Source organism: Sorex araneus, chromosome 6 (genome assembly GCF_027595985.1).
Source record: "Sorex araneus isolate mSorAra2 chromosome 6, mSorAra2.pri, whole genome shotgun sequence".
NCBI classification, from domain to species: Eukaryota; Metazoa; Chordata; class Mammalia; order Eulipotyphla; family Soricidae; genus Sorex; species Sorex araneus.
This window is the reverse complement of record NC_073307.1, coordinates 13,458,128-13,477,905: the sequence shown is the minus strand read 5'-3', so window position 1 is coordinate 13,477,905 and position 19,778 is coordinate 13,458,128. Positions and strand designations below refer to the sequence as shown.

Below are 19,778 nucleotides of genomic sequence, written 5' to 3'. Positions count from 1 at the left end.
CATCTCCCAAAAAAAGTTTTTCAAAAAAAAAATTAAACAAACTTCTTGAGCAAGGTCACTGTAAAGAAACTGTTCTCACTTTCATGAGAAAGAAAAGATTGTTCCTTTCTAAAGTGTGTTTTATAAAATGCAAATTATATTTGTATGAATATAATTTTGATGTCACTCAAAGAAAAAATTGAAGTCATATGATGTTTCAAGTAGAGGTGGTCTCATAACTATAGTCATGAGTCTTTGGAAATAGAACTGGCTTCATCTCATTTCAAGTTATGGCAAATATTTGCATTTGATTAACATGCTATTTAATGTACTCAGGTACACTACATTCTCTCATGCTTTAATTCCCTGAAGTATGTTGTCAATGAGACCATGGGAAACAACTCTACATAGTTCTTTCTGGGAAGAAAAATAATATACCCCATGCTTAGAGGAAACAAATCTCTCTCTAGATCTTGTCAGGAAGACAACTTCTCATCCAAAGGCTTCCAGTGGGGAATGGGTATGTCCTTGACCGCATCATCCTAATGGACAGTACAGTACGGTTGGTTGGAAGGCAGTGACAAATGGTCCAGCTTCTCAGTGGTCTTGCTTGATCTGAAAATGGAAATTCTAAGGCCGCTTAATGTGGTAGAAATTTATTTATAAGTACTGAAGAGGAGTCAGGTAATCAATAGCAGCATTCTTCAATCTTTTGACACTATCAGCTGGCATCTGTTCTGCATACTGACCCATGGACTTGTAGTTAAAGCCACGTTGGTAGACTAGTGATTTTTAACTTTCTTACACCTGTGGAATAGCATTGGTTTGTGGATCAGTGGTCCAAGACCTCTGATCTGTGTAGCCTAACTTCTTAAACTGTAGGTCATAATCTCATACAGCATAACATCACTGAGTGTGGAGGTCCTGAAATTTTTAAAAAATTGTTTTAGAATAAATTTATTTATGATTTATTATCAGTAAATTTTTAGTGTGTGTAGTTATTTTATTTATCTATTGGATCCTATGGAAATGTCTTGGGTGAAATGGTTTGAAGGTGAAAGCAATTTCAGTAACTCCTCTCTTGGAATTAGATATCAGTAAAATCACTGACCTTATGTTTTGGACCAGTTGCTTAATCTCTGAAAGAGTAAAGTTTATAATTTTTTAAAAATTATGATTTGTGGGGGCCGGAGCGATAGCACAGTGGGTAGGGCGTTTGCCTTGCACATGGCCCACCCGGATTTCATCCCCGGCATCCCATATGGTCCCCCAAGCACTGCCAGGAGCAATTCCTGAGTGCAAATCCAGGAGTAACCCCTGAGCATCACTGGGTGTGACCCAAAAAGCAAAAAAAAATTATGATTTGTGCAAAACAACAGTGAGATATCACCTCACACCACAGAGACTGGCACACATTCAAAAGAACAAAAGCAACCAGTGCTGGCATGGATGTGGGGAGAAAGGGACGCTCTTTCACTGTTGGTGGGAATGCCAGCTGGTCTAGCCTTTCTGGAAAACAATATGGACAGTCCTTCAAAAACTAGAAATTGAGCTTCCATATGACCCCACAATACCACTTCTGGGAATATATTCTGAAGATGCAAAAGAGCACAGTAGAAATGATATCTGTACCTATATATTCATTGCAGCCCTGTTCACAATAGCCAAAATCTGGAAACAACCCGAGTGCCCTAAAGCAGATGACTTGTTAAAGAAACTTTGGTACATCTACACAATGGAATACTATGCAGCTGTTAGGAGAGATGAAGTCATGAAATTTGCTTATAAATGGATAAACATGGACAGTATCATGCTAAGTGAAATGAGTCAGAAAGAGAGGGACAGACATAGAGGGACTGCACTCTTTTGTGGAGTGTAGGGTAGCATCACATGAGCCTGACACCCAAGGACTGTAGACACAAGGGCCAGGGGGATTGCCCCATAGCCAGAAGACTGCTTCATGAATGGAGGGTAGAAGGCAGATGGAATAGAGAAGGGATCACTAAGAAAATGATGGCTGGAGGAACCAGTTGGGATGGGAGATGCATGCCGAAAGTAGATAATGGACCAAACATGATGACCTCTCAGTGTTTGTGTTGCAAGCTATAATGCCCCAAATTAGAGAGAGAGTATGGGGAATATTGTCTGCCTTAGAGCCAGGGGGAGGGTGGGAAAGGAGGGGCATACCTGGGATATTGGTGGTGGGGAATGTGCACTGGTGGAGGGATGGGTGTTTGATCATTGTGTGATTGTAACCCAAACATGAAAGCTTGTAACTATCTCACAGTGATTCAATAAAATTTTTTAAAAATTAAAAAATTATGATTTGTGAAAACAGAATATTGGAAATAAAAATAATAATAATATTTATATATGTAACCTTTAGTTGAATTTTTAAGCAGAAAAATAAATGTGAAGTGGTAATTTTTAGCTATCACATTTTTTGGGGGGTCTGTATATATCTACAATGACCATACAAGATTCTGAAATAAGGAAATTGAGATTCTTTCTCTCTGGAGACCCAGGGGAGATAATACACCAAGAGTTCTTTTATTTCAAGATCTCTATAACATCTGAAGTTGCAGTGAAGTCATTCCCAACCCCATGAAAAGAGTTTAAAGAAAAAAGAATTCTAAGTTGCCTTCAAGAACAATGTTACCCTTTAGAAAGTTTGCAGCTTATCCAAGTGTCTGCCTGCAGAACTAACCTAAGCCATTAATCATTCCAGGATGGTGGCCCTCCACTGGTGTCTGCTGTGCCTGCTCTTACCACTCAGCTCAAGGACCCAGAAGTTACCCACACGAGATGAGGAGCTTTTTCAGATGCAAATCCGGGACAAAACATTTTTCCATGATTCATCAGTAATTCCAGATGGAGCTGAAATTAGCAGCTATCTCTTCCGAGATACACCCAAAAGGTATTTCCTCTGCACTACTTTCTTTATCAGCAAACTCACAAAATATGCCCTTAACAAGAAATTACTCTTTTAGAGAAAGTAAAGTGAAATTTATCAACTACACAGGTGGGGTGGGGGGCTGGGGAGCAGGGGGGGAGGTGAAAGAAAAAAAAAGAAATTACTCTTTTAGACTCGGTTTAGATAAGTTGCAATAAACCTCCAGTTTGTATTATGTTAAAATAGAAACAGTAGGTTTAAATACTGTTAAGCTAGAACAGTAACAATAATATTAGATTTCAGGAGCCTCTTTTAATTGATTTGACAGCTCTTTCACTCAAAAATGTTTATTAAGGGGGCCGGAGCGATAGCACAGCGGGTAGGGCATTTGCCTTGCACACGGCCGACCCAGGTTCAATCCCCGGCATCCCATATGGTCCTCCAAGCACTCCAGGAGTGATTCCTGAGTGCAAAGCCAGGAGTAACCCCTGAGCATCGCTGGGTGTGACCCCCCAAAAATATTTATTAAGTATCTATCATTTAAATTCTGTTCTAATGAATAATAAAATTATATAGGAAATGCCCAAGTGGTCCATTTGTGGAACGAAAAGGCATAAATCAAAAACTATTACAAATACACTTACACAAATTGAAATGAAGACCCAATGTAAAAAGTCTAGGACTTAAAAAAATCTCCTCCTAGGACTCTGGGGATGTATAAGAGAATCAATTCAGAATTAAGGGTTGGGTCCAGCGTGATAGTATAGGAGTTAGGGTGCTTGACTGGCACGTAGCTGACCCTGGCTCCATATTTGGCACCACATATTTTGGTCTTCAAATCTTTATCAATGAAGATGGAAAAATTAAAAGATACACAGGAATTTACAGGTATTGGGTTGACAGATATTGAAGAATAATGAAGATGAGAAATCCTTTATATGCAGGAAGGTGACAGTGTGCATGATAGCAAGGGTCCTGAATCTAGCGTTTAACATTTGTTTTAAAGACAGGGAGGAACTGAGCAAAGGAGTAGGCAGTGCATGAGGAAAATAGTGTAGAGGTTAACTGGAGATCCAAATCACTGTGCAGAATATGACTTTTACTCTGTACCCTTGGAGGGTTTTGAGCAAGTTATAATCTGCTGTGTATTCGAGGATCACCCTGTAGAAGGGATTATATAAACTAAGGGGGGGGGCAGTCAAGGATGAAAACTGTAGATCAGTCGGGAGGCCACTACAGTGTCCAGGCTACAAGTCATGGTGGTTTGAATTAGGTGTAGACAGGGAAAATGGGACCAGATGATGGATTCTCAATATGATTGCAAAGTTGGAGTAAAAAATGTCTGTCTGTGTGGAGTTAAGAGGAAAAAGGAAACATGACTCTAAAATGTTTGTCCTGGGAGATTGGGGCTGTCATTTACTGAGAGAGGATAGACTTCAGAGGAAGCTTAAGTAGGGGAGAGAATCAAGATTTTAGAGTAAATATCTTAAATTTGCATGGCAGAGCCTGGCAAGCTACCCGTGGTGTATTTGATATGCCAAAAACAGTAACAACAACGTGCTCTTCATGTTCCTGGAGCGAGCAAATGCCATCAGGCTACATAAGCACATGACAGGGACAAATGAAGATGTTACTGGCGCCTGCTCAGGCAATTTGATAAACAGTGGGATGACAGTGATAGTGATCTTAAATTTGAAAATTTCCATCATATCAGTTAAGATGGCAAGCAAATAATTTTATCTAGAATTTCAGACTGACCATATAAATTTGCGAGTTACCATATATAAGCAGTTCGAGCTGAGTGTGGTTAATATTGAGAAAGTGGAGAAACAGAGATCCCAGGACATATAATCTACAGGAGGTAAAATTTCCTTCTTCTTTGCCATAGGATCATTGAACTACTCTAGGCTTGATAGAACTGAAACCATCATTTGCTCATTTACAAGATGATAAACTTTGAAAGATAATTAAATCATCTGAGTGTTGTCCACTAAGACTGTATGACACTGCTCTGTTAGGCAATATTTTTATTCTCCTTTAAAAAAATGAGAAGGGGGCAGGGAGGTTGAGTGACACTTAGCGGCACTCAGGGTTTACTCCTAACTCTATGCTCAGTGAACATCCTTGGGCAACAGTGAGATTTGGGGAACTATTTGGGGTGCCAGAGTTCATATCCAGGTAGACCATGTGAAAGGCAGGGATCTTACCAGATGTACTGTCTCTCCAGGCCCTTAAAAAATACTTTGAGGAGAGTGGGTTATGGCTCAAGTGATAGAGTGTGTGCCTTTGCATATGTAAAGTTTGATTCCCAGTATGACACCCCCCTATACACACATATCACTAGGTTGTTTAATTCATCTGGAAATGTCAGGGAAAAAAATGATAAAGAAGTTTCTCTTTCCATCCTTGGACATATATTTACACTTAAAAATGCATTGCAAATGATAGTTACCTCTATTCAAAAATGTTGGAGCAAGTAGGAGCACATCCAATTAGATAGGAAAGTAGCATAGAAGCCAACTAAGTAAACTCAATAAACAAAAACAGTGACACGGAAGCCTAAACTAGCAGTAACATACAGCTTAATAAACTCTCAGGCTTTCCTGACTCCATAGTGAGATGTAACAATTAAAAAAAAAATCTTTTACTGAAGTATTTTTTTCATAATTCCATTAGCCATTTTTGTTATAACAGGCAGCATAAAGTAAATTATTTTGTGCCTGATAAAAAGGGCAGGCTTGGGAGGCAGGCGGGAATCTGGGAACAATAGTGGAGGGAAAATCATTCTGGTCGTGGGATTGGTGTTGGAACATTGAATGCCTCAAACGACTGTATCATGAACATCTTTGTAAACCACAGTGTTTCGATAAAGTTTGAAAAAATGGAAACAAACCAACCAACCCCTCCTCTCCATCCCCCCTCAAATTTGGAGGACAGAAAAGATAGTATGGGGAGTAAGGCTCTCGCCTGCCTTTACTGACCCAGGCCCAAAATGCTTCTGGTCTCCCAAGACCACCAGGGGTCACTCCTGAGCACAGAGCTAGGAATAGCCCCTGAGCACGACCAAGGTATGACCCAACCTCCCAAACTTAGGGAATGGAAAAGCTGTTAAATAAATAAATAAATAAATAAATAAATAAATAAATAAATACAGTGTTACTTTGTCAAAGACCAACACTTAAGACTTCGGTTGCTGTGAAAATGATCTTTAGAAATAGTTGGTGACTATGTCACAAACCCTCAGGATAACTTACAGATTTAACCCTAAATTTATGGAAAGCATAGTACCTCTGGGTCCCCATACTGGGAAATTCTTCTGGCTTGTAACTTACTTTCCAGTGGCAGGAACTATGTCAAATAACACGCTGGAACAGGTAGTTGTTGATTCTTAAATTATGTTTGCTTCAGCATCGTTTCATTATTTCACACTTCACTCACGGTAAATCTGGTTGCAGAACTTCTACAATTAATGCTGAACGTATTTCCTAGAATAGCCAGCCAGGTTTTATGCCTAATGGCCTGCTCCTTTGCTCTGTTCAGTGAACAAAACCTTTTTCCTGGGTCTTGATTTTAAGTGTTCCAACACTTGATCTCGGTCTGAACCGGTCCTCTTTCACACAGGTACTTCTTTGTGGTTGAAGAGGACAACACTCCACTGTCCGTCACTGTGACACCCTGTGATGCGCCTTTGGAGTGGACTCTGACCCTGCAGGAGCTGCCAGAGGAGGGCAGTGGCGAAGGCTCAGGTAAGGAGCTGTAGATCTTTCCCAACACTTCCAGTGAAATCGCCACTTGTTAGTGAAAAAACACAGAACAGGTAGCATAGATCAAGCTAAAGTTTGGGATGGAGATGAGGAAATGAGGCATGGCATCAGGTAACTGTGACCTTGATTAAACTAAAAGGTCAGAAGAAGGGACTGAAGGAATAAGGGACAGGGAGAAACACTAGCCCCCTGGCTGAGGTGTGCAGATTTGCCTGAACTTTGGGACCACTACTGGGAGCTTGAAATAGTTCTAAGGCCTAGATCCTATTTGCCAAAGTCCCTTGTTTAGTTGCTGTGGAGTGTGGTCTAGACATTGGGAATGAAAAATCCTTAATCTATGCAGGCAAGGTTAAGAACGTTTTATTCCTTGGGAATAAAGGGTGGAAACACCAAGAGGCAAAACTGACCATTTAGTACCACTGAAAATCCTAAATTAAAAGAACTGTATCAGCAGGAGAGCTGGTTAAGCATTTAAGGGAGATGTAACTTAAGGGGGAAAAAAAAGCATGCATCCTCATGACCATGGTAACGTTACTCATAATAGCCAAGAGTACGAACAACCTAAGTTCCTAAGGGGAAATGAGTGAATGATGTCTACACAACAGAATTTTATTCTACAACCAAAAAAAAAAAAAGGAAATCCTATCATTTCCAACAACATGGACAGACCTAAAAGGAATTATGTTTAGTGAAATAAGTCAGTGGATGGGGCTGGAGCAATAGCACAGCGGATAGGGTATCTGCCTTGCACGCGGCCGACCTAGGTTCAATTCCCAGCATCCCATATGGTCCACCAAGCACCGCCAGGAGTAATTCCTGAGTGCATAGCCAGTAGTAACCACTGTGCATCAATGGGTGTTAAAAAAAAGTCAGTGGATAAAGATAAATACTATGTTTACATACATATGATACATAAAGAAACAAAGTGAATAAATTAATAAAACAAAAACTTTTAGACTATCAGAAATAGAATTGGTGATTCACAAAGGGGAGGGAAATGGGATGAATAAGTCCATCTGAAAAAGGTTTAATCATATGGTGACGGATGGATTTATACTTTTAGTGACAAATTTAGTGTTCTACCTGCAGATGTGAGTTTATGGTCATGTATACCTGAAATCTATATACTATAAACCAATATCACTTTAGTAAAAATTGTGCGTTTATAAAAGAAAGATGCAGGGCCAGAGAGATAGCTTGACATGCTGGAGTACATGCTTTGCACACAGGAGGCCTGGGCTTGATCCCCAAAACGGTCTCCTTATCACCGCCCAGGAACACCACGCTGAGCAGTGCGGGGGGTGGCCCTCCAAATTTTCAGACATGCAGAAGAAGGAAGGGAAATAACAAAATTTAAAGAGATGAATAGAAGCACCCATGTGAGGCCCTAGAGTGATGCTGCGCCCTTCAGGACCAAGGCATTATAGCTGAATGGGGAGAAGCATTGAAGCTGGTGCCTTCAGGATTGGCAGTGATGAGAGCACCTTGGAACTATGGGACATACCGGTTACTTGTGGAAGGATGAGAGGCCCTGGAGAAAATGAGTAACTGTGATAACTGTTAATCTCATGGTTGGGAACATGAAATTCTGCCTTCCGCATTCTCTACCTACATCGTTGACTACAAAATCTTACATCAGGTCTTGAAAACTTGCCTACACATCATTATCTGTGCAATATCCAGTATTAACAGTGACCAAATATGGGTAACATTAGTTTGGTTTCAATGCTTCCCCATATTGTTTCAAAACATGTGGTCTATACACTAAAAGCCTTTATTGTATCAGTCCTGTCCCATGCATTATATTCTATATTTTAACTAGATTATCTCATTCTACCAACAAAATTGAAATTAGCGTAGTGTTTCACACACAATATAAACTAATAGAGTAGTTTTTGGCAAACAGACAGGCAATAAAGATTAATCATTGACTTAGAATTTCACTTATTGGAATCTATGCTGAAGAAACCATATAAATTTTGAGAAATCTTACTAAGCATAAAAGCCTCTTTAGAATGGTCAAAAATTGACCTACAGAATTACTTTGATAACATGGTATTAGTGAGAAAAAATAGTATTCAAAAATGAAAGTTTGGGCCAGAGAGCCAATGTGCAGGGCTAGAATACATGCCCTGTATGTTGAATCCCAAGTTGAGTCCCCAAGGATAATTCAATCTTTCACACCCAATGGTCTCTTGAGCACCATCAGGTGTCGTTCTGGTAGACCCAGAATCGCAGAATCATTAGGCCTGCCTGCAGAGTTGGGGAAGCCCTCCCCTAGATGAATAAAACTTTTTAAAAATAAGAGTGGAGATTTCCCCAGAACCCACATGCTTGTGTAAAAGATATATTAAGGCATAGAAAAGACTGAAACCTAGAATTCATTCCATGCAAATATGTGAAAGATAAGACCGGAAGAAAATAAACCAAAGTAGTTCATAGAGGAATGATTTCTTAAAAACATGATTCCTTTTCTCCATTTTCCAATTTTCTTCTGAGATTCTGAATCATTTTCATAATATAAAAGGAAGTCTCAAAAGCATAGTTTAAGATTGTCAAGGACAGCACAGCTCTTGATTTGTAGTCTGTATTTCTGTGTTTCTGTGTCTTCCAGGAGATCCAGAGCCTCTGGAACAGCAGAAACAGCAGATCCTTAATGAGGAAGGGACAGAACTATTCTCCTACAAAGGCAACGATGTGGAATATTTCATATCTTCCAGTTCTCCATCTGGTTTGTATCAGTTAGATCTTCTCTCAACAGAGAAAGACACCCATTTCAAAGTTTACGCCACCACGACACCAGAGTCTGATCAGCCCTACCCCGAATTACCTTATGACCCACGAGTAGACGTGACCTCCCTGGGACGCACAACCATCACTTTGGCCTGGAAACCGAGTCCCACAGCCTCTTTGCTGAAACAGCCCATCCAGTACTGCGTGGTCATCAACAAAGAACATAATTTCAAAAGCCTCTGTGCAGTGGAAGCAAAACTGAGTGCAGATGATGCGTTTATGCTGGCACCCAAACCTGGTCTGGATTTCAGTCCCTTTGACTTTGCCCACTTTGGATTTCCTTCCGAACACCTGGGGAAAGAGCGTAGCTTCCTCTCAAAGCCTCCTCAAAAGATGGGACGGCACATCTACCCTAGGCCCAAGGTGGACATTCAGAAAATCTGCATAGGAAACAAGAACCTCTTCACCATCTCGGATCTGAAGCCTGACACACAATATTACTTTGATGTCTTCATGGTCAACACCAACACCAACATGAGTACTGCTTACGTGGGCACCTTTGCCAGGACCAAGGAAGAGGCAAAACAGAAGACTGTGGAGCTCAAGGATGGGAAGGTTACAGATGTCTTTGTGAAAAGGAAAGGAACCAAGTTTCTCCGGTTTGCACCAGTATCTTCTCATCAGAAAGTCACCTTCTTTATTCACTCGTGTCTGGACGCTGTCCAAATCCAGGTGAGAAGAGATGGGAAACTGCTTCTGTCTCAGAACGTGGAAGGCATTCGGCATTTTCAGCTTAGGGGAAAACCAAAAGCAAAATATCTCATTCGACTGAAAGGAAACAGGAAAGGCGCCTCCATGTTGAAAATTCTGGCAACCACAAGGCCTAGTAAGCAGTCCTTTCCCGCACTGCCCGAAGACACACGAATCAAGGCCTTCGACAAGCTTCGCACCTGCTCCTCGGCCACCATTGCCTGGCTGGGCACTCAGGAAAGAAACAAGTTTTGCATCTACAAAAAGGAAGTGGATGACAATTACAACGAAGATCAAAAGAAAAGAGAACAAAACCAATGCCTAGGACCAGATACGAGAAAGAAATCGGAAAAGGTCCTCTGTAAATATTTCCACAGTCAAAACCTGCAAAAAGCAGTGACCACAGAAACAATTAAAGGCCTTCAGCCTGGAAAATCTTACCTGCTGGATGTGTATGTCATAGGACATGGGGGGCACTCTGTGAAGTATCAGAGTAAGGTTGTGAAAACCCGAAAGTTCTGTTAATTACCTTGTGTTGAGAGGTATGACGTAGAACTCCAGAATAGACATGAAATCACTTTGAGGACAAACTGACTACTCCCACAGCTGAGAGAAGTTGTGACCTGTACTTGTGCTGTGGAAAGAAGGATATCAGCTTGCGAAGACTGATGTTTCCGTGTCATTGTTGGAGGAGACTTGTTCTCGTGTGCCCCTGTGGTACCTAGTGTGTGTCTGATGCCCCTCAATGTTAAACTAGAACACATCTTGAAGGAACTGCCATCCCTTGCTTTGACCACTGCATGAACTGCTTCTAAATTATTTTATTTACTTAAAAATTAAAAATATGCCATTCATTGCACACACCCTCAAATGCAAATCATTCTTCTCTATAGATGCTAGGATATATATATAAATTATTTTATAAAGTCATGTTTTAATTGTCAGTGTTTCTACGATTGTAAACTATTAAATTTTGTTCCTGTTAAAGCAAAGATCTAATCTTAAGTATATTAAGTGGACTGTCCTCTAGTCTGTTATATTGCTATTGTAAATTCTTATCTGTTGAGTAAAATGTTTAAATACTGTATGTATCTCATGTACAAAGTTGGCATACATTATATTCATGTACATAAAATTAAAGATATTAGATTATATACTGTTCATTAACCCAATAGTTCCCTTGGTTTATTCAATTTCTATTCTGTCCTCCAAACTTCACCTATGGCACTTGGCATCAGCGTTCACCCCTTTCTTAAAAAGGCATGGTATAATTCTCTAAAGTTACTGTGGTTAGAGGTGGTTATTACAATTTGTGTTTTGACATTGAATAGGAGCAAACACTTCTTTACATGTGGAATGAACTCCCATGGATATAGAATAGGACAAACCAAGCACTGTTGCATGATAAATATTCTACAAATAGGACTTACCAAAAAAATGTACCTCACTTCTATTTTTAAGTGTACATTTGTTTCAAAATATTTCTGATCTGCTTGAATATTAGCAAAATATTTATTTTAATTTCTATCCGAAGCAACTTAGCAACAACCAATTAGGGCTTTAGTCAGGTGAACACTTCAGATGCTATTGTTTTTGTAACATAAAGTTTTCTGCTACTTATTACTATGGTTTTTCATGAATTTTAAAAACTAACTTAGCTATAAGATAAAATTTAGGCCAACGATAACAAGTCATCTATCAAAGATTCACCCAATAGGCAGTTTTTAATAGCTTCATTATCCACAGGTTCAATATATGCTATAATATGAGAATATTGAACCAGGATTCAGAAAAATAATTTACTGTCACTTTAGTGGACTCACTTTAGGAAAATCTACTAGCTCCCTTTGTCTTCATTTCCCGTATATAAAATAGGACTGTGATAGTTTGGTACATATGACATTGCATGATACCCTCGACAATGCGCCATAAGGTCTTCGTAGAATCTTATAGAATCTTATTGTAGAATATTATTCTAAATGACAACATGTTTCTGTGACCACAGTGAGGACAGATTAAATTTTTTGTTGTTGTTTTGTGGCCACACCCAGAATCGCCCAGGGGTTACTACTGGCTCTGCACTCAGGAATTATTCCTGCCAGTGCTCAGGGGACCATATGGGATGCTGTGACTGAACCCAGGTCAGCTGCATGCAAGGCAAACACCCTGCCTGCTCTGCTATCTCTTCAATCCCAGAACATATAAAATTCTTTAACATGTACAATGATCTCTGAATCCTGGCACCCCCCCCCCCCAAGAGGCCCCTGTGGACATGTATCAGCAGCTTTCCTGTGGAGTGTATGTTCACTGTGGCTCAGGTAAAATGGTTAGTTGTCCTATGAAAGATACTCTACTTACCTTAGGAAAAAAGTGCCCCCTTGGAAATGTATTATGCAACTCTTCTGCTTAGGTATCAGAACAAAATTGAGCAAGTGTGTACAAAATAGTGAAACATTTAAATAATTGTAATACATTCTCAGCCAAAAGGGGTTTATGTGCTTCCTTTGCATGTAACTGACGCAGGTTCAGTCTGAGGCTCTATTACATAGCCCCAAGAACTACTGGTGTGTCCCTATACTCCCCACCCCCACACTGGAAGAAAAAGAGAATTTTTATATATTCTTAAAATTTTTAAAAAACATGTATCCAATGGTCATGTATCCAACCAGTTTTAGCAGAAGAATGTTAAATTGACAGCATCCCAGAGACGTTATATCCTCAGTTATGAATGTGGTGCCTTTGGAAGGAGAATCAGCTTTCTCAGATTACTCTATATATATTATGAGAGAGCAATGTGCTGAACGGGGCTACAGTGATTCAGCGAGTTAGTAGTGCAGCTTCTGAAGGTGATGGACTTAATTCTCAGATATTGCTTAATGCCTGGAAAACCCTGGGAACCAGGCCAAGCCAACCTAACCATGCTGACTTTTCAGACAGCTGTGATGTTGCTTTCTACATAGCCTGGAGAATTCTTTCATAGCCCCAGTGAAATTTGACGTTTTTAAATTATAGCAAAATTTAGTACACATGGTAAAAATTATCACTCATAAATAAAGAGAAAAGAAATGATTTAAAAAAGCAAAAAATCTCCTATGTACTGATGTATATGTATTTTAGGAGCATTTATGTGAACTCAGGGAGGGGGAAAAAAGGATTATTCTAAATTAATAAAAGTACTAGGAAGGAGAGCCATATTATCATTAAGATAGCAGAAATCTTTGAGGATATTTAGTTCAAGTTCACCATCTTTGTTTTTTAAGTACAAAGAGAAACTTAAGACCAGAGAAATAAAAATTAAGTTATCTTATGTGAAACATCTATCGTATGGGATTGCCCAGACTCTAAAATCTTTACCAGAATATAAATCACATATTCCTTGGGAGAAATAAAAGTACGTAGCAGTATTTTCCAAAAGAAAATCTTTTCTCTCATTGAAATGATTTTTTAAAAAATTTACCCTTGTTACGTTTGTTTTGTTTTGTTTGGGCCACACCTGGCACAGCTCTGGGACCTATGTGAGGCTGGAAACAAGACCTGCATGCAGAATGTATGCTCCAACTCCTTGCTATTTTCCAGGCCCAAAGCAACTTTTTCTTAAAGACATTTAAGATTTCCTTAAGGTAGTGTATATAAGCTATACCTATCAACTACAAACCTGTCCAAAAAATTTAGTTATTTTCTTACTTTTAAAGAGAAAAGTAATTACCCATAGGTTTGCGTGCTGCACCAACTTGAGATTATAAGAGCAGTATCACAACGCTGTAATTGCTTTATTAATAACACACACAACACCTAACACTCACCACACACATACACACATGCATACAAATTTGGTTTTTGTGGAACTCGGAGATTGCTCTCAGCTCAGTTTCTCTCCTGGTGGTGTTCGGGGACCATCTGGTGCTGGGAATAGAACCCAGAGCTGTATCATGAAAAGTGTGTGCTCGGGCCCATTGAGGAGTGTCTCCCCAGCTCTAGCCTTGTCATTCTTAATCTAAAGCTCATCAGAAACTACAAAAGATTACAATAGACAGTATTCTTGATCAGACAGCGAATTTTTAAAGCACGCATTGAAGAATGCATTAAACTGCTGGAACAGACATGAGCATTCTTTATTTTTCTTACTCAGAATACCAGTCCAAGGTAGGTAGGTAGGACTGGAGCGATAACACAGCAGGAGAGCAGGAGGGCATTTGCCTTGCAAGCGGCCGACTCAGGTTCGATTCCTCTGTCCCTCTCGGAGAGCCCAGCAAGCTACCAAGAGTATCCCACCCGCACAGCAGAGCCTGACAAGCTCCCTGTGGTGTATTCGATAGGCCAACAACAAGTCTCACAATGGAGACGTTACTGGTGCCCGCTTGGGCAGATCAGTGAACAAAGGGACGACAGTGCTACAGTGCTACTCAGAATACATTTGCAGAGAACAGTTTTTAGTATTTAGTTTTAGTATTCTAGAAAGTGAAATGAAGTGACCTCAATTTAAAACTTGCATATGGGCCCCTGGGTCCCTACACTGTATAAGACTATATGAAAGGGCTGAAGGGCTGGAGCGATAGCACAGCGGGTAGGGCGTTTGCCTTGCACGTGGTCAACCTGGTTTCGATTCCTTTACCCCTCTCGGAGAGCCCGGCAAGCTACTGAGAGTATCTCTCCCGCATGGCAGAGCCTGGCAAGCTACCTGTGGCATATTGGATATGCCAAAACACAGTAACAACAAGTCTCACAATGGAGACGTTACTAGTGCCTGCTCGAACGAATCAATGAGAAATGGGATGACAGTGACAGTAACAGTGAAAGGGCTGAAAAGATAGTATAGCAGGTTGTCATGTACACAGCCAACCTTGGTTCAATCCCCGCCACCCGTTCAATTCCTTGAATACCACAGCAGGGATCCTGAGGACAGAACCAATACTGAGCCCTGGGTGCTACTGGGTATGGGCCACAAACCAAGCAAACCAACATGAACAACAAAAATATCAGAAATTACTTAGGCAGATCTTAGAGTTGAAGTCAGATTAACAGTTCTTGATTGTAATGTACAGAGATTTTTTTATGAAAACAACATGTATGTATGTAGGCTTGTATGCACATAGTTGTTTTTTTATTGAGAGATACAGTTACAAAACTGTTCATGATCAGGTTTTAGTCATACAATGTTCCAACACCCATAGCTCCACCAATATACATTTCCCACCACCAGTGACCCCAGTTTCACTCCTGCCACTCCCTTCTCACCCCCCAACCTGCTCTTCTCTCTTTCTCTTTCTCTCTCTTTCTCACTTTAATTCTCTCTCTCTTTCTCACTCTCTCTTTCACATTCTGTCTGTCTCTCTCTCCCCCTTTTGGGCATTCTGATTTGTAATACAGATGCTGAAAGGTTATTATGTTTGTTCCTTTACCTACTTTCAACATGCAGTTCTTATCCAGAGTGATCATCTCCAACTATCATTGCCATGGTGGTTCCTCCTCTATCTCAATTACCTTCTCCCCCAGCAACTGAGGCAGGTTATCAGCCAGGACCAATCCTCCTGTTTCTACAGTCCTTGTCTCACAATATGGGCATTCCTCAAAAAAACTAGAATTAAGCTTCCTTAGACCCAGCAATACAGGCATATTTTTAAATCAAAATTCAAGGGGCTTAATGAACCTCTAACTAGGCAGGCATGTATTTTTTATTGTAATTCAAGGGATTTCATGGCCCCCAAACCATTCAGGATCTTTTCTGAGCGATCATCTGTTTTCCCTTCCCTTCTTGTCTCTCTTCACTGGCTGACTTCAAAGCAAAACAGAAGGGGAAAAAAAACACACAACAGAAACTGATCTATAACTTGAAGAATGAGGTCCCTTGGAGCACCTCCAGACAATTTCTTCTTCAGTTTGATATGGTGTGATAGAGATAAAATCAGCTGGAAACTTGACTTTGGTTCTCTCTCCAGGACTGAGTGAAGTGACCACTGGCAGATTTCAGCTGTCCGCTGTTTGTAGTTGTCTGAAGGAACTGGGAGGCATCAGACACACTCATTATTGTGTTCTCCCTAGAGAAATTTAGTAAAAAAATAAAACAGACAGTAGTTTAGGATTTGAGCTTTGTTGTTGTTTTAAAATTAGGAAGTAGGCAAGAAAAAAGGAGTGAGAGGAAATGGACATTGGAAGAAAAGTAGTATAGTTTCAGCACACTTCTTTCTTTGTAAAACCCGAGAGATCAAAAGAAGTGAGAAATCTAGTATAGCTTTATGATTTGAAGACTTTGTCTTACATTTGACTTTACAGTCAAAAGTTGGTCTTGATCATCATCTCTCTATTAAAACTATATCCTAGTGATAGATATCTGCTTTTCTAGGAATGATTGATCAGGGCAAAATTATTTTCAGCTCTATTTATTTACAATTCCCACCCCATCTTCAACCTCTTGGAAACACAGTTAGTAATTAAAGCTAAAGATGAAATTACTTATATTTGCTTTGTTTGTATGCAAATAGATATATATCTGTTTCAAAGATGTTTTAAAATATTCTTTCAAGGGGTCAAAAAACAGAAACTCTTTATTGCTACTAAAAAAAAATTAATTGGTTCTAAGGTGGAAGTGTTTAATACCTAAGGCCATCTCACAACTGTTAGGTAGGGAAGTAGTACAGAAAGGGCACCATGTACTAGAAAAAAAATTTAGTTAAAAAAAAGGAAGAATGAATATAGCTCATCATTCCATTTTCAACAGAATAGATCTTTCCAGAAAGTATGAGACCTCTTGAAGCTTGTTAGAATTACAGTCTGGAGGCTTTAAGTCAGAGACACATTGAACAGCCACCCCACTCTCCCCTCAAAATGTGGTTATGTTACAAGAGTTTGGAATTTGAAATACTTCCCCCCCTAACATTTTTCTAAATTTTGAATTGAGACAAAAAGTACAAACCAAATAATTCCTAGAAAAAAAGATAACTAGAGAGAGGTTATAAATGTGCTACTCTGTTTTGATATTATTATCAGAAACTGCTGTTGAGAAGCATTTTCCAAATATTTCCTTCTAGTTTCTCCTTTTTTGCATATATACCTGCTATTATTAATATCCCAGTTAAATTATTTGAATTTGGAAAGAATCAAATATTCTTTTAGATTTTTTACTTTTCTTAGTTTGGGGACCATACTCAGCAGTGCTCAGAGCTTACTTTTTACTGTGCTCAGGGATCACTACTGCCAGGCCTGAGGGATCATAGGGGATGCCAGGGATCAAACCTGGGTCAGCCATGTGCAAGGCAAGCGCCCTAACTGCTGTACTATCTCTCCAGCCTTTCTAATAGCCTCTTCTTATCTTTACTTGTCCTTGGTCTAATCCTTCTAATAACTTGTATAAATATGGAGGCACTGGATAATATAAACAGTTATTTTAAGATATACTTGACAAGAACCCAAAATATCTATAATTATAATGGATAGAGTTTTGCTCCTGAGAAAGATTGTTTATACTAAATAATACCAAGTCTATTAATACATACAAGAATTAGAGGTTTTGCTATTGCATCTGCTCCTTCCTATAACATGAAGGCAGGACTATTAAACATGACCAACATATCAGCTACTTTTATCACATAGGCTAGAAATTTTCCACAAAAGCCAGGCTTATAGGCTGTTTCTGGGAGCACTTTGCTACTGTAAGGGGTCACAGAAATGTTTCATAGGACCCTGCATGTGTCTCACCCACTTTGTGTCCTTCTGTAGATTTATACTCTATGAGGGCTACCTTGTGGCTTTAACCATTTAATAGTGTTAGCAGTAGATACCATTTACTGAAGGAGTAATTTGCTCAGAGCATTGGATTGGGTCAGAGATATGGCTCATTGCCAGTGGTTGAGTTTCCATGGATTGTGGTCTCCACACAGTTGCCTGAGTGATCTGTTGTGCTTCTGCTTTTCCTGGCTCCTTTAAGAACTTTACTTCGAGAAGTAAATATGAGGGAGAGGATAGCTGAGGAGGGGAGGAGTCATATCTTTCAAAATTAACCAAATAAAATTCTACCAGTCTTATTTTGGTAAACACATCATTTTAAAGCATGTTTTTAAAGAAATAACTGATGCTTTTGATGGCCAAGTGTCTTTAAATGGCAGTATAGAATACCTCCTTCCCGCTGAATAAAGTTTACCATTCTTTCTCAAGTAAAAAGGCCAACATCAAACTTATAGGTTGCCCAATTTTGCCTGTTTTCCAACGTGCACATTATCATGATTCTCTTGGGTTATCCATTGAGTTTTCTTCAGGTATGGAGAAAGAGGACAGAGAAAAGCAGGGTAAGAATAACGACATTTCTATGTCATTGCTGGCCTTCTCTGTGTGTTTCCTTGGCTGAAAGCAGAGAGCTGTGCTTTTAACCCCGCTCTGTGCCCTCCACACCACTCTACACTCAAACTGCAGGCCAGCTCCTTTGCCAACTCCACGGACAAAGCTTTCCGGGAGGCCTAAGTTGAAATGTGCAAATAATTTCTCAGTTCTGGAGGGTTTGGTGCCAAAGCATACGAAATACTTATGTTCTGCTATGGAAATCTTGGAAGAACAGAACTTCTGTTTTTAATATCTCCGAGGATTTAAAACAGTTCTTAGGCTGCTTATTGCGTTTCATAAAAGTTACTCCTACTTGAAATATCTCTTGGTGGCTTACCTATATTAAAAAGAGGGAAAGAATCCTTTCTGATTCCACTGTTTCCTCTCCTCCACCAGAGTCATAAGAGAAAGGACAGCAGTTGAAAGCCTGGGGGGTTGCCCGTGTTTCCCACCCCACCCCCCCAGCCCCTCTCCAGTGGACTAAGTTCTCTTATTTGCAAAATGAGAAGGGTGATGATCTCTCAGATTCTTTTTTGGGAAGGCAGGGAAACTAACCACCGTTAAGCACACAGTGAGCGCCAGGAATTTGAAATATCATTATTCAATCCTCAGAACGACCTGAGATGAAGACAGTCATTATTTTCTCATTGAAAAGGCAAGGAACTTGAAGAATCAAGAAATTGCCTGATGTGCTCAAGGTCACAGAGTGAGTCGAGTCTGGGTTCATCTCTGTCCCAATGCAGACGGCTTCACAGTTGTGCTTATATGAGTCTGAACCCTTTTCAGAGAAGCAGAATTTTACTGGAGGAGAATAAAGGAGTACTGGGTTGGTTAAAAAAAAAAAAACAAACAAACTGGGGCGACAGAATTAGAATATACTCAAAACCTAGCCCAGACTTCTAGAAACAAACAATACCCAGCATGAATCACTGTGGAGAATGGGAGAACAAAAAGAAGTCATTCAAAAAGTATTGCTAGATTTCTTTTACTGAATAGAAGTATTCCTCTTTAATTGTGTCTTATACTATTCCCTGTCACCTTTGCTGGGAAGTTGCTGATGTATGTTCTTATATAAAAGTTGCTGTGACACTTACATCTGCTATAATGTGTCTGTAATATGATACCAATAAACATTGTGTTTTAATGTTTGCAACGTTTTCTCTTGGTGTTTTTGTTTGTTTTGATAGGACATACCTAGTTCTGCTAATAACAAATATTTATTTGGCCTTCACTATATGTTACTTTCTAAGATAAGGCTTATTACCTGAGCTAAGTTCCCTTATGATGAGGCTCGAGCAATAGTACAGCGGGCAGGGCGTTTGCCTTGCACAGGCCGACCTGGGTTCGAT

General features: G+C 39.7%; 1 protein-coding gene across 1 annotated transcript in view; it reads left to right on the top strand.

Moving 5' to 3' along the window:
• NDNF (neuron derived neurotrophic factor) overlaps positions 1–19,572 on the top strand; it is a 51,105-nt gene extending 31,533 nt beyond the window's left edge. The window contains exons 2-4 of the mRNA XM_055143228.1: positions 2,708–2,896; positions 6,494–6,618; positions 9,251–19,572. Of these exons, the coding sequence (XP_054999203.1) occupies positions 2,709–2,896; positions 6,494–6,618; positions 9,251–10,644 (1,707 nt within the window). The 5' untranslated portion in view covers position 2,708 and the 3' untranslated portion in view covers positions 10,645–19,572. The remainder of the gene's footprint in view (positions 1–2,707; positions 2,897–6,493; positions 6,619–9,250) is intronic.
• The last annotated feature ends 206 nt before the right edge of the window (positions 19,573–19,778 follow it).